General features: G+C 32.8%; 1 protein-coding gene across 5 annotated transcripts; it reads left to right on the forward strand.

The window, feature by feature from the left end:
* Positions 1-659: 659 nt before the first annotated feature.
* On the forward strand, positions 660-16,584 carry LOC145334087 (uncharacterized). Of its 5 annotated transcripts, none has more exons than XM_080179381.1 (15): positions 660-790; positions 980-1,033; positions 2,007-2,079; positions 2,250-2,349; positions 2,744-2,837; positions 3,082-3,186; positions 3,317-3,355; positions 3,715-3,817; positions 4,345-4,421; positions 4,905-4,958; positions 5,476-5,552; positions 14,393-14,478; positions 15,389-15,459; positions 15,712-15,753; positions 16,252-16,584. In XM_080179381.1, exons 1-15 carry the CDS (start codon positions 690-692, stop codon positions 16,313-16,315), a joined length of 1,140 nt encoding a protein of 379 aa, XP_080035507.1. In that variant the 5' UTR covers positions 660-689; the 3' UTR covers positions 16,316-16,584. The 5 variants fall into 5 exon arrangements, with proteins under 5 accessions (XP_080035507.1, XP_080035513.1, XP_080035499.1 ...); XM_080179387.1 differs by having other exon boundaries at positions 661-790; positions 15,715-15,753; XM_080179373.1 differs by lacking the exons at positions 14,393-14,478; positions 15,389-15,459; positions 15,712-15,753; positions 16,252-16,584 and adding exons at positions 5,974-6,077; positions 6,441-6,553; positions 6,859-8,517 and having other exon boundaries at positions 661-790.
* The last annotated feature ends 954 nt before the right edge of the window (positions 16,585-17,538 follow it).

Raw genomic sequence — 17,538 nt, forward strand, 5'->3', positions numbered from 1 at the left:
CTGAAGGGTTAGAGAGCCCAGCATGCGCTAGAAATAGGAGAAACGCTACTGTGAAAAAAACGAAGAATCGTCCCTTAAGGAGCGTTGCAACGAAAGGGACTATACCCGTAGGAAGACGTAAATTTGAATGCATAGAGCAAAAGTGCCACACTTACAAGGGATAAAGATAAGACAGAGTATATAACTTGTTTATTGAACTAAAAAAATAAGTATACATTTAGTGATTGCTATACAAAAATAGCATTTATTATAACAAAGCTAGTCTTTAAGTCTGATTATTTGTGTTTCTGTTTGTTTTATCATATTGATAGAGATTATTTAGACTATTCAAAAATTTCCAAAAGTATAATAATAGTGTTAGTTTTATAATTAATTACTTGTTGCTTCCACACTAACTTCTAGGGTAAGGTGAAACGGTCAAAAAGCCACACTAAAACATTTTTTAATCTTCAATTTTAGCTTAGTACAAAAAGACCTTAGTAATTTATATTATAGGATGTAAGTACAATTTCAGCCAGATTCTTAGCCGCGCAACTTGAAGCAGCCTCAGCCAAATCCGCCAGTTTCACAAAAGCCAAAACTACACTTAACCGATATGGTGTAATTTTCTATTTAGTAAAGCGGCTGAAAACTTTGCTGCCGATCAATTATTGAACATAATCATCTTTTTTTATTTGTCTTTTAAGAAAATGTTGGAAGTTAGAAGCAAATTTTCAATATATTTAATTTTCTTTGTAAACTATGTTGGAGGATTTCAGCCTCCGTTCTATGCTGGTAGAATTCATGACAGGTATACTTTTGTCTCATTTTTTAATATGTTTTTGTTACAATTTGATGTTAATAAGATTATTCAAATTCAAGATTTTAAATAAAAATCTTTTATTTACTATTAGATATTTTTTTAATGAAGACTTTAGGATCATTGATAGTAAAACACTTTTTATTTTCCAATGATTTTAATACTTGAAATTGTGTTTAGAATGGTAACTGTGGATTCTAATGGGGACAGAGTCAAGTTAACCTGTGTTAATTGGTAACATATTTAAATTTAAATTTAATAGAATCACAGAGCATTATATCAATAAGGCTTTTCAATCCAAAAACACTTCCAAGCAAGACCGTTCTATCAAAGTATTTAGAGCATTTGTCCTAGTTCCACTTGGTGTTGAGTTTTGGGCCAAGAGATTACTCCTACTCTGACTATTTATATCTCGCATAGGACAGAGCAGCAATGGGAACATTTTAATGTCTTTAGTTACCGACAACGAGAGGACATGCTACGTGTTATGCCACAGTCCCGAATAAAAGTACTGAAAGATCTTGTATTGAATAACACTATATTTAAGGATTGGAGCCCACATGGAAGACATGGTTAATAACTATATTTAAGGATTGGAGCTCACATGGAAGACATGGTTAATAACTATATTTAAGGATTGGAGCTCACATGGAAGACATGGTTAATAACTATATTTAAGGATTGGAGCCTACATGGAAGACATGGTTAATAACTATATTGAAGGATTGGAGCCCACATGAAAGACATGGTTAATAACTATATTTAAGGATTGGAGCTCACATGGAAGACATGGTTAATAACTATATTTAAGGATTGGAGCTCACATGGAAGACATGGTTAATAACTATATTTAAGGATTGGAGCCTACATGGAAGACATGGTTAATAACTATATTGAAGGATTGGAGCCCACATGAAAGACATGGTTAATAACTATATTTAAGGATTGGAGCTCACATGGAAGACATGGTTAATAACTATATTTAAGGATTGGAGCTCACATGGAAGACATGGTTAATAACTATATTTAAGGATTGGAGCTCACATGGAAGACATGGTTAATAACTATATTTAAGGATTGGAGCCTACATGGAAGACATGGTTAATAACAATATTGAAGGATTGGAGCCCACATGAAAGACATGGTTAATAACTATATTTAAGGATTGGAGCTCACATGGAAGACATGGTTAATAACTATATTTAAGGATTGGAGCCCACATGGAAGACATGGTTAATAACGGACTGGACAGACAACCTGTTGACTTTATATCTGCAAAGGTAAAATGTTTTTAGAATTGTGTATAGGGGTAGAACCGCGGCATTGTAGCGTGCCTGCTTGTCGTTGTAGAGAAATCAGAATACTAAGCCGTTGCATTTTAATATTATGTTATAAGACCAGTGACGACAGCAACAGAATTTATTTAGGTCCTTAATCATATTTCATTTAGATTGTTGAGCTAGGCTTTAACTGCATACGACTTCCTTTTGCCTTGGACACATATCATGAAAATCCTGTTATTAAACCAGAAAGGTTGTCTGCAAATCCAGGTTTTAATATTAACATTTCTATCTTTTATTTTGATTCATCTGTAGAAAATTTTTGTAGGTTTATATCTTTATATAAGCTTTTCACAAAGAAAATCTAAAAAAAGGTTTTTGTTGGAAATTAAAGACTTTGTTAATTTTTAATTGTGTTGAAAATTAATTTTTGTAAATAATGTGCTATTAATTAAAGTAGTAAGTTTTTTTTTGTCTGAAGCGAAGGATCTCCTTAACGCTGAACCTATATGGTTCTCATTTATATTGAAGCTTCTAATAGGTCCAGCGAAGGTTTTTAACTATTTGGGGGGAGGGTATATCCATCCCCCTAGAGTCTTCTAAGGGCGTAGCCGCTAGTTTTTCTATGTAAGTATGTAAATAAAATCAGCTAATATATTTTTAGAGCTAGTTGGTAAAACAGCTATGGAAGTTTTTGATATTGTTGTGGAGTCACTGACAAGACATGGTCTTATTGTTCTACTTAATAATCATATCAGGTCAAGTTAGAATTTTTATCGTTAATCGTTTTTACCGCACACACCCCTAGAGGCCTCTAGGGACGCCTTACAATTTACCCTCCCCAAAAATAGTCACTAACTTTCTCTGGACCTATGAGAAGTTTATTGTGAAGGAGAACCATATCGGTCCTGTGGTGAGCTAATTTTTTTTATACAAACACAAAAACACGCATACATCCAGTTACTTTTATATAAGAATTGCTATTGGAATATCATTGTTTAGTACTGCCATGTGGTGCTGTTCATTCAATGACGGAGAGGGCCTATGGTATACTGAGAAATATAACCTAACTATGTGGCAAGACATCCTTGTGCAGATGTCGGCCAGGTAAAATAATTCTTGTTTTGTTGGCAATCCTAATATAGAATTATATCATTTACACTAATAGCTTCAAAGAAAAATTTCTGTGTACCTTATTTGCATAAATTATGATTCAGTAAATATTCTATTAATGTAGGTATATTGATAACCCACTTGTAGCTGGAATGGATTTGAGGTAAAATGTTTTTAATATCAGCGTTAATAGGATATCTTAAAATTGATGTGTTCATACTATATTGATTGAAATGTAAGATTAAGGCAGTAACATTACAAATATATTTTTTTCTTACTCCTATTATTTACTTTAATCTCTCTACCAAACTGAAATTTTCTTGCTTAGTTGTAACATAATATAAAAAACTAAAATTTAACTTCTATAACTTTTTTGTAAAATTTTCATATAATATTTCTTATCAAATGAAATAACATAATTAAAAGATTTAAACTAGAGTATTTCAAACTACCTCTTTATTGTAAAAATAACAAAAACAAAAATAAATAAAATCTTTTGCATGAATTTTCAATCTTTATTAGAAATGAGGTGCGTCCAGCTAACGGCGTAGCAGCAGAATGGGGAACTGGCACTGAACAAGATCTGGCCCTCGCATCTGAAGTTGTAGGCAATATGATTCTAGAGGTTTGTTTGACTTAACTAAGGCGTTTGATATATTCCCAATTCCTCAGGCCGTAACTAAACCCTTTTCAAAATTGATTAATTGTAATCTAGTTCAACTTCATTAAAATTTAAAATATGAAATTGATAACATTTAAACCACTGTACAAAACGTCTACATAAACAATTCCTTGCAATTGTACCTCGTTAAAAATTACAAAATAAAAACAAACAAATTTGTTAAATGCATTTTATGTCGATTTGTTTTTTAAACAATAATAGCTCCTAATTTGCAAAGACCAGGGAGTCAAGGGACAAGTGACTGTAAATTAAATAAACTCCACTCCCACTTTAGAAAAATATATCATTAAACTTGTAGTTAAATTAAAAAAATTCTGGTTAACGATAAGTCTTGAGTGGGTTGTATAAAGTAACTCATTTTAAATCTACATATGGGGTATTTTGTTTGTCATAATTAGGGGTTGCATTGATTTGTTGTCTGTTGTCTTATCTCTTATAACTATGTTAAAAAGGAAATATTTGAAATGTAGGTGAATCCGGATATGTTGATAATAGTTGAGGGAATACTATCCGCTGGAAATCTTATTGGAGCTCTTGTCAAGAAACCAGGAAATATTAAATCTTTCAGTTATAAGATGTATTTCTAAAATTTTTTCTAATAGCCTAAAAAGTTAGGTTGCCTTGTCAGTTGGGTAAAGCTGCTGTCCATGACACTGTAACCTTAGGTCAAATAATCAAGCATAACTAAGGTTAGAATGTCTCTTTTATCAATCTATTTAATCTGGTAAGGTAACACCCAACAAACAAAAGATTCTTTGATTGCACGAACTTTGTCTGGGAGTAATAACTGAGCATGGTATTGCATTGCTCCTGAGGGCCAAGGCATTCCTCCTACTTTTAGTATTAAAGTCACGCCACTGACATAGCGGCACTAGGTACCATTTTAATGTCTCTAGTATAAAGCGATGTGATATAGACTAGAACTCATCACCTTCCTGACAGCCAGCCAATACCCCATTATGTTATAGCCAAGGGTTACAAAAGTTAGGTTAGGTATATTCAATAGAAAGATTTTTTTCTTATTGAAACTAGAATTAACAAATCCTGACAAATTAATCTACTCTGGTCATATTTACCCTGACAGGTATGGTTTTTATTGTAAATGCTGGAGGCTGTTTATGGTGCCTATATAAAATGACGATATACAATACCAATGACAGGCCAATACACAGACTAAATTTCCAATTACAGGCCAGTATACATTTTAATTGACAAATGGTAGGCCAGTATGACGTAATTTTTATAGGCAATGTAAAAAGCTTCAAATGCTGGCGTTATCATTACGTTAGACGCTGCACTAAAATTGAAAAGAAGGATGATTGGTTCATATAGTAGCAAAACTGTATGCAATTGTAAGCAAAATAAATATAAAAAAGGCATGGATAAAGGGATGGGACAATGGGCATTTAATTCAATTTAATTGTCTCGCTAAAAAAACAGATTTATCAAGAAAATTATAGGTTAACGAATATTACAGTCTAGATATTACAATTCTAGCGGCTATGCCCCTAAAGTCCTCGGAACTATGAGAAGCTACATTGTGAAAGAGAACCATATTAATTCGGCTAGATCGGTTCAGACTAAAATTTATATTTTTATAGTCCAATTATATCTGATCTACCTTATGACCTGTTCAAGATGACAATGCACACCATGCAGACTTTTGTAGCAGATGCAGGTACTAATCTTATTGAAGATACTCTATACACTAGTATCGTGTAGGGATAAGTCTCTGCAGGGTTACAGCCCCTGAAGGAGCTAGAATTTTGGTTTAAAAAATAAAATTAAAGCAGGGGGCCATAGAGGCAGGTGGAAGGGGATTGGTAGTCCAAAAAGAGATTGAGTAAAATCATACTCTTACTTTTATGAACCTTAATACCATGAAGTTTTATTACATAAGTCTAAAATTTTATATATTTAAAACATTATTGATCTGTTTGTCTGTAATGTTCTTGTGACAACACAAACATAGGCATGCTTTCTCCTGTTTCTGTTTTTTTTCTCTCAAATATTTTGTTCAATTACAATTCTAGGTTCACAAATTAAATTTTTTCTATGAATTTTTTAATGAGTTAATGTTATAACTAGAACCTACCCAGGTTACAATTATTCTGCACCCTATTGGATGGGTGAATTTGGAGCTGGAAGCACGGATGATGAGCACTACAATGAAAACTGGCTCAAGATGCTCAGATTTTTGGAGGTAACGTAGTCAGAATAATAGTCTTAAAATGTATCAAATCTTGTTTTATACACAATTTAAAAATGTTAATATCGTCATCCTTGCAGCTTCAGGACGCCAGCAAAAATATTTTAAAAAAGCATTGGGCTGTAAATTATTTTAGTATCAAAAGTTTTTTAAATACGCTCTCTGATTCAATAGCTCAAAAGTCCTATGAAGAAGAAAAGGGAAATGCAATATTTTAATATTTAAATCCGCCAACACAAAATATCATAATAATCTAAATTAAACTTTTACGCCAAATTTAGTTTTAACCATATATTCAGGCAATAAATTTAGGAATTTTGAAAAGTTTACTGATTTAGCGATTATACTTATATCTAGGAAACAGATCATGACTGGTCTTACTGGGCAATAGATGGATACAAGTATAGGGATGGAGATGACTTTCCTGACTATTCCTCTGGGCTTCTAGATACTACCTACTCTTTTGTCAAGTAAGACAAGCTAACAAATTGCCCATTCACGGTCTAATAAAAGTTTAATACAAAAGTATTCTGAATCAAATGTAGCTGTTGATTTTGCAGGCAGACCAAAATTGTATTACATTCGCTTATTTGTGAGCTATTGATTTAGTATGATGGATTGATTTTGAAAAAAAAATTAAATTAACAGCTTTAGGATCGACTGTGGCTAAATCCAGCTGCAGCTGGGCGAAACAATTTTCTGTGCAAGTATTTTACAATTTCTTCATGGATATCCTTTTCTAACTTTAAAGATCTAAATAAATTTGTAATTCTAGGAAGCCATGGAAAATAGAACAGCTGCAGAAAATAATGCCAATTCTAGATGACCATTTACCGTAAATATTGTAAGGATAAAAACAAAAATTAATAATACCATTACAAATCAGAATATTATGATTTATATTTTTATTTGATTTGAATTAAAGAATTTAAAAGGAAAATAATTGTACACCAAGCAAGCAATTAATGTCTTGAGAAAATTACTATCTTTTATTCAAAGTCTGAAGTTTAAATTATATAAATGGTACTTTTGATAATTAATTTGATAGTTATTTTGGTTTGACAACATGGTGAAAAGTAATGTTTTAAATATAATAGAATGTTAAATGAGTTTTGATGTAATTGTAAAGGTGTTTCTCGTATTCATTCGAATCCGGTGGATAGGAACCGGTTCTCATCCATACGAAAAAACTATGTCTAGCATCGTATTATATCCAGCTTTCTACGAATATAGAAATGTACAATCATAAGATTAAAACCAGTTTTTTTAGCCGGTGCCTTCGGCACCTTGGGGCTAAAAAAACTAGTTTTAATCTTATAATTGTACATTCTATATCCGCGGAAAGCCGTTTATAATACGATACGAGAAATAACTATTATGTGTGTTGACAGTAAAATTGTAGGATTTGCCAACATAAATTATTACATACTTCAGGAATAGAAGGTATAAAGCACCATAATGTTATTTATACTGTCAAACTATGAAATCGAATAATACTATGTAAAATTTTAATGACATTAACAGCTAATGTAAATTTTGAGTTATTACTTTACTAAGGTGGATTCTTAAAAAAATTTTGCCCCAATAATCGCTTAGTGGGGCAAAATTGTTTTCGTGTAAAATCCACCAAAATCACATTAAAAATCTACAAAAATTAAACAAAATCATAGAAGGGTTATTAACATAAGATTTTATTTAATTTTTGTAGATTTTTCATGTGATTTTGGAGGATATTTCACGAAAACAAATTTGCCCCACTAAGCGATTAGTGGGGTAAATCTTTTTTAAGAATCCACCTCAGTTTTTGAGACCTATGCATGTTTTAATGACTTTCTTAAAAATTGAAATTACTTGGACGCCTATTTGAGATAGATAACTGATTTTACTGCGCATCTACTTCTAATTCACTTGGTCCGTATGTCTTTATGTACTGCTCTAGAATGCATTAACTGTTTAAATATTTCTCTTAGTATTAACAACTATTGTGTGTAGATTCAATAATCACTAAATATCTGCTCTGCAACTTACAATGACCGTCTGTCTATTTGTTGTGCTAAAACTAATCACTTTTTCCATTCTTTTGCTCGGCCATTTTATTTTTATGATCTTAGTTACATGTCATTCTTATTTTTTCCTTTTTATAATTACTGACAATCTAAGACATTATATTTTCTAACAAAATTAAGTATCTTTGTATTTTTGAATTATACTCAAGAAATTATACGTACTCTTTTTGTACAAAGTTTGACGTATATATTTGTTTAATTAACGTATGTACGTTTTTTTTACACAATGTTTAATATTAGTGTACAATAGAATAAAAATAGATTACATTGTATAATTATAAATATATTTCTTTTGACAAAGCTTAAAGCATTATAAATTACTTTAGAATGAAAATAATCAATACATACACAAAAATTTGATTTCAGAATTAGCAATGATTCGGCTGATATTGTATTTATGCGTAGTAAGCTCAGCTTTCAGTTATAACCTGCCTCTGAATGCTGGTAGACAAGGAGACAGGCAGGAAAATTACTGTTTTGGGGGTCTGTTCTTTCCCTCATAATGACTTGCGCGCACAAATCTCCTCTGATCAAAATAAATTGAAAAAAATAGGGGGTAGAGTTTGTTTGCCTTACCCCTGCATGAGGGCAATGACTTTTCGGGGCTACCTGACATGTACCCAATATAACATGAACTAAGGTAAAACCAAACGCACGAAAAGTATCTAATTGCCTTATTTTCACAGGGGGGGGGGGGAGGCACTCGACGTGACAATTTGCAGAAAACTGTGAAGTTTTTATTGAAATTTATAATTTGCAAGAATATGACTGAGCCAAAACAGTAATCTTTTATGCTGCCAGAATGGTTGTAGTTGACTCTAATAATGATAGAGTTAAGCTTGCTTGTGTCAATTGGTAAGTTTTAACTAAACATTTAATGATGCTTTTACTGAATTCTTTTCTGGGATTTTGAATCTCAACCCCAACCCTTCCCTCCTACCAATTTTAATTTCAAAAATTTTATATTCTAGCCCCTAGGAAACCCATCGGGGCTCTTCTATCCTTTAATTAACATAACATTTTCTAAAAGTTATCAATTTATAAATCTTTTAAATAAGAACCTCTTTTTTTAAAAAAGTAACTCACAGTTTTGAAAAACTATGTTGTAATGGTTTATTGACCAGAAGGCATTTGACAAACAAAAATAAAAAAAATCTTTTGTTGTTGTTTTTGAGAATAGATATGTATTTTTTAAAGTAAAAGATTCGCTATTTGAACACTTCATATTTTGAGCAGGAGGGATATTTTTTTCCATAAGAGGTATCATCTCTCAAAATATTTTAAAAACTTACTTGGAATTTTAAGAAGCTTCATTGTAAAGGAAGACAATTTCAGTCCTGCAGTTAATGAGATCTAAACAGTAAACAAAGACTGACAGACAATCATCTTTTACATTTATATAATGATATATTACAGATAGTAGATGATTGTTTCTTGCTTGATATAATATTACTACACAGGTATGGAGCCCACATGGAGGATATGGTAGTCAATGGTTTGGACAGACAACCTATGGATTTCATTTCTGCTAAGGTATTACAATTAACACTTCATGAAAATACAACTTGGATGAAAACATCAATAATTCATAAAAAATCTTATTATAAAAAAAGCAAATTTTAAGTTTGTCTGATAAGATTTCGCTAATGAACCGGTTGAATTAATCTCCAAGGTGGTTTTAGAGTATTTAATTTTCAAAAAATTTGGTCTTGTGATTGACTACGCTAATTTTTCAAGTTACACCTACCTCCCTTCCCATATGAATTCGGAACACTAAAAGTAATATAGGAGCTCAGTATTCAAAGGGATATAAAGGGGGCAGAAAAAGAGATTAAAACCATCAAGGGGCCTACGTAAATCTTTCCTAAAATGAAGAACTTTATTGGTAGTTATTGAACTCTTGCTAATGCTAATGTCGTATGGGTGAGTTGCACTTGGACTGAACAGTCAACTTGTCAACTCAAGGCCAGAATCTTGGTCCTTCACCTTATACCCTTGGTACAGTAGATTACAGACAACCAACTCTCTGTGATGCACGACCTTCGTCTGAGAAGTCCTAACTGTGCATGGTAACGAGTTGCGCCTGTTTTGGGCCAAGGCATTCCCCCCACTCTAACTATTTACGTCGCGCATCTGACATAGTAGCAGTGGGAACCATTTTTAACGTCTTTAGTTATGACGCGGTGTCGGACCGAGATTCGAACCTAACACCTTCCCGACGACGACCGGATGCGCTACGTGTTGAGCCACAGTCGCGAACGCAGTATTGAACTCTTAAGCTTCAGACAAAAAAAATCTTCTACTTTATATGATGGGATACAGATAGGCAAATATTATTAGCCATATAGTAGCTTATTTTTGCTCATGGAAATGTTAACAAAAATTATTAACCTTTAAATAAAAGATTTAGATTATAAGATATGGCTTGAATTGTTTTCTGTTTAGATTGCTGAGTTGGGATTTAACTGTATCAGATTAGTTTTTGCACTTGACACTTACTATAAGAATCCAATAATTCGCAGTGAAAGACTTTCTGCAAATCCAGGTATAAAATCTGGAAGCTTCTTATAGTGCCTATGAAAATAAGGCCATGCAATGCACAGGCTAAATTAACAAAGCAGGCCAGTCTATATTTTAAATAACCAACGGTAGGCCAGTATGACGTCATTTTTTATAAGCACTAAAAAAAGCTTCTCAAATCTGGCAATAATTTAAAGTGGAAATTTATATCGATTATAAGTCAATAAATAAAGTTAACTTTTCTAATATAATTTGTAATTAAAATCTAATGTTAAAAAAATTGAGGGGGAAGAGACTATTTTTTTTAATCGGCAACTAAACCTCATTTTATAATATCTGCATTAGTAAAAAGTACTTACTTTAAAATTTTAATAACCTTTTTACATTAGAACTGATTGGAATGAGAGCAATGGAAATATTTGATGCCACTGTCAAAAGTTTAACTGATCATGGACTTATTGTAATTCTTAACAATCATATTAGGTAAGGTTTGTTTTATAAAAAATAGTGGAAAATATTACTTGAAAAGTCCATAAAGTGCTTTTAATAAGTTGATACACTAAAGGCAGTCTTCTTTCAAATGTGTCTTTAGACTTTAGATGAAGTTATATTTTTGAAAAAAGTAACATTGGCTCAGATTACATTTTTAATAGATATGAAAAATTCTTGTACATGTTTATATAAAAATAAGCTGTGTTTATTATTTGTTCAATTCACAGTTTTAAAATCACATTGTCAAAAAACTTAAGCTATACAGGGTGGGGCAAATAAGACCGGACAAATTCTAACTTCTAAACAAATGAACATAAAATCGTCAATTTTAAAGATTTTATTGAATTTTAAAAACTGGCAAGCAAAATAGGTATTTGACTATTAGATTATTTAATAAAATCACCGCCAGCCTTAATCACCGCCTCTACCCGCCTCCTCAACCGCCGGCAGGTCCAGGTCAAAATGTACCTGTACAAGCTGGCGTAGTTCTCCTTGATAGTGGCAATGAGGGAGGTCTTTTTGGTATGGGCACGTCTATTGGTGCATGCCTCAAAGTAGCCCCAGGCCCAAAAGTCCATTGAATTAAGATTGGGCTGCTGGGAGGCCACATTTCCTTAGGAACGTGAGTAGCCGCAGGATCCAAATTCGCCCAACTTTCAAGCTACCCTTATACACAGAGGCTCTTATTTGGACCACAATTGAGCTAGAACGACGTTCTTTACCTTTTTGGAATTGGCATGAAGTTTCAGCTAGGGTTGTCAGCGCAACCTATAGTCTAAAATGAGTTTTTAAGTTTAATATGGGTCCCTGAAGTCAAGAACTGAGAAATTTTCACGAATTTTCATGGTTTTTGACGTTTTTTACATCTCAAAATCTGCCTCATTCCACTTTGCTGGAGTACTAAGGCCAAGCCATTTCAGATAGAGAGCTCTAGTCTTTTCTAGTGATTTACTTATGTATCTAACAGTATCCCCAGCAAGTTGCATAACTCTACCTCACCTACAGATGGGCTGAGGACAGATGTAGTGGGCCCTAGTCGAGAATCAAGATTAAACCACCGGCGCATTTGGAATCTGCCTTGTTGAACATACGCACGGCCAGCTCGCTGTACACGTCCATCTTCGTCCAAAGATTTTTTTGTGCTAAACGGTCATTACCTAAGCTTTTTATAGTGTGGTCAAACGTCCTGATTGGTCAAGTAGTTTTGGCGCTATGGCCGTTTAAAGTTTGTCCGGTCTTATTTGCCCCAACCTGTATGTATATTTTCCTCATTGTAAATTAACAGTAAATAAAACTATTTTACGAAATTAATTTATATACACTTCAGTACAGCAGGGTGGTGTTGTTCATTTGATGATGGGGAAGGTCTTTGGTTCACTGAAGAGTATCCAGTTGAAATGTGGGAAGACTGTCTCACTCAGTTAGCCGCAAGGTACATGAATTATTTCATAAAATCAATGGACTTTATCAGCTGCTAGCGGCTAAACTGCTTTTCGTTTATGGTCGCCAGTTATTATGGCTGGAATCAGAATATATCTATCTATAATACTAAGTAGCTTTATGTCTGCCTGTCCGTTCGTCCGTCCGTCTGAAGCTTAAGATCTCGGTAACCACTGAAAATTTGTGACATTACATATAACTACTGGTCCTGTTGTGGTTTTAAGCTATTTTCTAACCCCCCCCCCCACCAAAAAAAAATATCTATCCAAGTTTTTTAGGTACCTAAATTTTTTTTAACTGATCAAACCCACTTTATTACCACTTGGGGCAAAGCTATAACTAGCTAGGGGAGAAGTCGCTAGTGGCATAATAAAGCAAAGGAAGCCATTATTATCCATTCATGTAATTGAATAGTAATATTCTGTGCTGCTTCTAAGGTATGTTGACAATCCTATGGTAGCTGGATTTGACCTGAGAAATGAAGTACGTCCTGCCCACGGAGTAGCAGCTGAGTGGGGAAATGGTGGTGAAACTGACTTTGCTCTGGCATGTGAGAAGACCGGCAACATGATTCTAGAGGTTAAGATTGGAAATAAGTAAATCTATGCAATAAGTAACAGGATTTGTGCTTTGTGTTTGTTCTCAGCAAAAATTTTTGTACAAGGCATGTTCTAGGCTTATTTTCCTTATCCCCCTTTTAAAGATTTAATTAGTTCCTGGAACACAGCAACTATTATTATTAAAACATTAAATTTGGCAACTAAAACTGCTATCTTAGGTAAATCCAGATATGCTGATCATAGTAGAAGGAATTCTCTCAGCTGGCAACCTAATTGGTGCCCTTGTAAAGAAACCAGAGCTCACAAATCCTGATAAATTGGTTTACTCAGGACATATCTACCCATTTAGGTAAAATATTATTCCTATAACTTCATTATGTTTTATTCTTAGGTGAATCCTGGTATGTTAATCATAGTCGAAGGAATTCTATCAGCTGGAAATCTTATTGGGGCTTTGATTAAGAAGCCAGAACTAAGTAATCCTGATAAATTGGTATATTCAGGACATATCTACCCAACTAGGTTACTCCATCACTTTTAATACAAAACTAACTTTTTGTCCATTATTCTTATCATGTGTTAATTCTTTTAATTATGAACAATCTATGCTTTAATATAAACCTTCAGATTAGTTAATAGAGTGTAAATTATTGTTAAGCCCAAAGTCTGTGCATGAAAATCGGCCTCTTTAGAAAGTAAATTTCAAAAGAAGGGGGAGGGGAATTTAAAGTTTTTGCATTAACTAAATCAGCATTGTTCCTTTTTATTTTCCGGTCATTTTAGCTAATTACATTGCTGAATAAAAAAAAGGTTTTATGCTAATTCTATCTTATTTTAGTCCAATTATATCTGATCTGCCTTATGACCTGTTCAAGATGACAATGCACACCATGCAGACTTTTGTAGCAGATGCAGGTAAAGAATATATTATTACATGGATCTTACACCAGATTTTCATGTTCTCAAATAATATAAAGTGAAACACGCAGCATGCTTAAATTACGATTCACCCTTCCAACCCCTTTACCCTTTCCTACTGGATGAACAAACTGACCAATAAATGAGTTCCATGTCAGCAAGCTAAATTGACAGGGTGATCCGCTAATAATTTGAGAATAATAGCCATTTATTCAAAAGAAACTTTGTAAATATAACTCTATATAATAGAGATTACTTCCTTAGTAAATAAAAGATATATCACTTAAACTTTTAATGAACATTTCTGTTATAGGATACAATTATTCAGCCCCCTACTGGATGGGAGAATTTGGAACAGGTTCAGACCCCAACAATGAAAAATGGGATCATATCTATCAGGTATTATAAGAGAAATAACAAAAGTATTTAGTTTTTTAATGTCTTTAAGGATTAATTTAATGAACGTGGATTCATGAGAGTGTCAATTTTAATTATTTTTTTTTGAATAAATAATAATCACGCAACCTTGATCATCATTACTCTGTTCTGGCTTATATTTTTTCAAATATCTGTATTAGATATATTTGATTACAATTAATAACTTTGTGATCTTAAACATTACAGAGGGTGTTTGACTTTTTTGTTTGGATTTAATCATTTTTATTAAAATTATTTTTTAAACATTGTGATTTAAAATATGCTCACAAACAGGTAGTAAGGAGTGGATACAAAACCGCGACAGTTACAAAACCGCCCGATTACAAAACCGCGACAATAACAAAACCGCGACAATAACAAAAATATAACTCTGTAGGAATTTTTGTTGGAATACATGGCCGCAGAGCTCGGCCCCTGGCCTGCCTAGCCGCGGGCGCTCGGCCCGGCCTGGCCCATAACCTAACCTAACCTAAATATTGTAAAAAAAATATTAAAAATTTGAAAAAAATCTACCAACCACTTTTTGTAAAATCCACGAAATTCTAAACTATAAATAAGTTAATGTACATTAAACATTAAAACATATAGGTTAGGTTAGGTTAGGTTATAGGCAAGGGGGCCGAGCGCCCGCGACTAGGCAGGCCAGGGGGCCGAGCTCTGCGGCCATGACCTTCTAGCATTAAGATTTTTTTATTATAGATTTTTAGTATTATAGATTTTTTTTGTATTGTCGCGGTTTTGTTATTGTCGCGGTTTTGTAATGGGGCGGTTTTGTAATGGGGCAGTTTTGTAACTGTCGCGGGTTTGTATCCACTCCGGTAGTAAATTTTTTAAAGCTTAGCTTCGAATACAAATATCCTTATTTTTATAGTTTTTACTGGAGACAGACCATGACTGGGGATACTGGAGTATTGATGGATACAAATATCCTGATGAAAATGAAGGAAATCAAATTTCTTATTATAATTTTTGATAGGTTTTAACTTTCACCCTATCATCAAGCTTGGAGCTCCTCCCAATTTTGGAGTTTAGGGTTCCACTTTTTTCATTTTCTAATTGGATTGACCCACCATTCCTCAAATAGCTAAAAACAATCATAAAACAAACAAATAAGCTTGCACTGTGAAGGAGAAATCAATCAATACAAAAACTTTGCATTGCTGATTGATAATAAATAAATTTGTAATATGAACTAGCAGGATATGGAATATTAAACTCCAACTACTCTGATGTCAAGTAAGTTTCAGTTATTTTCTTAAAGTTAACATTTCTTTAAACAATAAAATTGAAATGTAAGAGTCATCTGCTAGATATATACTTTCTATTATTTCATTTTCTGTAGCCTGGTATGTTTCTTGATCTATCTATGTTAGAAACTAGATTATCTGGTTGAGTAGATATAAATGCAACTGTTGTATGTCTTATAATATCTCGGAATATATTGGTCTACAATCTTTGTATTTGTTCTAGTAAGGTTTTATATCATCAAGTATCATAAAACAAATTTTTTTTACCCTCTCCTTTACGCATATATGACCAAAAAAAGTTCTTTATAGTGCCTATAAAGAAATGACGTTATACAATACAAATGACCAAAGATAGGCTAAAACACAAACATAATTACCAAGGCAGGCGAGCATTCATTTTAATTGATTAATGGAAGGCCAGTATGACAGAATTTTTTTATAGGCACTATAAAAAGCATCGACCCAAAAAAAATAATTTGTATTGTAGGGACCCCTGGAAGATGGAGCAATTAAGAAGCATAATGCCAATTTTGGATGATCATGAACCTTAGATTTAAATGTATAGTTTGCTGAAATTTATTAAGGTGGCTTTGGTGTTTGGGATTCATTATATTTTGTCATTTGTTACCAATTTAAAATAAAATAAAAAAGCTGTATTTAAAAAAGCTCAATGACTTTTTATGCCAACCTTGATTTTCAATTTTGTTTCTGTTTAAATTTGTATTAAAAAGTGTACATTATTATTTCTTGTGTTTAAATAAACATTTACATATTATATTTTTGTTCATTGTTTTGTTTAATAAAATTCTAACCTATCTTTTATTTTTGTATACAAGGATGCCGGAAACTCATGGATTACAGAAGATTACAGAAGGACAGACAGACATTATGACTTGAAGAGCAGTTTCACTACCAACAAATTATATGAACAAAGATATTTTAATTATTACTTACAGTATTTATTGTCTACAAGGTTCATTTATACTATATTTTTTTTTTATGATAAAAACTAAGAAAATACATATCATGTATAATGGAAAGATATCGGAAGCAAGGTTAATAAAACATCCCCAAGCCCCCCCTCCCTTCATGTTGTAGTATAGAAATATAATATGAGAATGTACTAGGGTTAAGAATCCCCCCCCCCCCAACCATTGTGTACTAATGGTTTTTAACCACTAATGTTCTATTAATGGGTATCACATCAGCCTCTTTTATGATTGTATATGTACATTTTCCCATAATTGCTTTGACATTCACGTTTTTAGGATTCGCCACTAGCCACTAGGGAACTAATCTAAAGCAAACGCCACATGAAGAAATAAAAAAACTAAATATTTTATTGCCCAGAAATAATACAAAAATAACAATTCAACCCATTCTATTATAAAAAGTAGTAAGGTTCATTTGCTTTAGCTTAAGGTTTTGAAAGAAACTTAACTGATTGAGTTAAACAGGAAAGTCTGACATTGGTCCGAGGATGGTTTTAGGACATTTTAATCCCTGCCCAACCCTTTGGAATAAAGAGCCAAAAGATGTCGCCAAAGAAGTCGCATGAGCTAGCAAGTCAACAATTTGCAGCAGCCAAGCCAATTCAGAAAGAAATCATCTTAAATAGAGTGGTTTTAAATTTAAAATTCGAATGCGAAATTGGCAATATTATATGTATTCCCCTCCTTTTGGCAAAACGTCTCTAATGGTTTTAAATGGTAAATAAAAACAGGAAGATTACTACTCAACTGGAAATAATATGGAGTAATCACAATAACGCATA

The sequence above is a fragment of the Acartia tonsa genome, chromosome 2 (assembly GCF_053477335.1).
Source record: "Acartia tonsa isolate MP-2025a chromosome 2, ASM5347733v1, whole genome shotgun sequence".
NCBI lineage: Eukaryota > Metazoa > Arthropoda > Copepoda > Calanoida > Acartiidae > Acartia > Acartia tonsa.

Coding starts and splice junctions, on each gene's coding strand:
- LOC145334087 (XM_080179373.1), top strand. CDS start 690: ATGTTGGAAGTTAGAAGCAAATTTTCAATATATTTAATTTTCTTTGTA. Junction 1,034..2,006: donor AAGTTAACCTGTGTTAATTG/GTAACATATTTA, acceptor ACTATATTTAAG/GATTGGAGCCCACATGGAAG. Junction 2,838..3,081: donor CTACTTAATAATCATATCAG/GTCAAGTTAGAA, acceptor ATCATTGTTTAG/TACTGCCATGTGGTGCTGTT.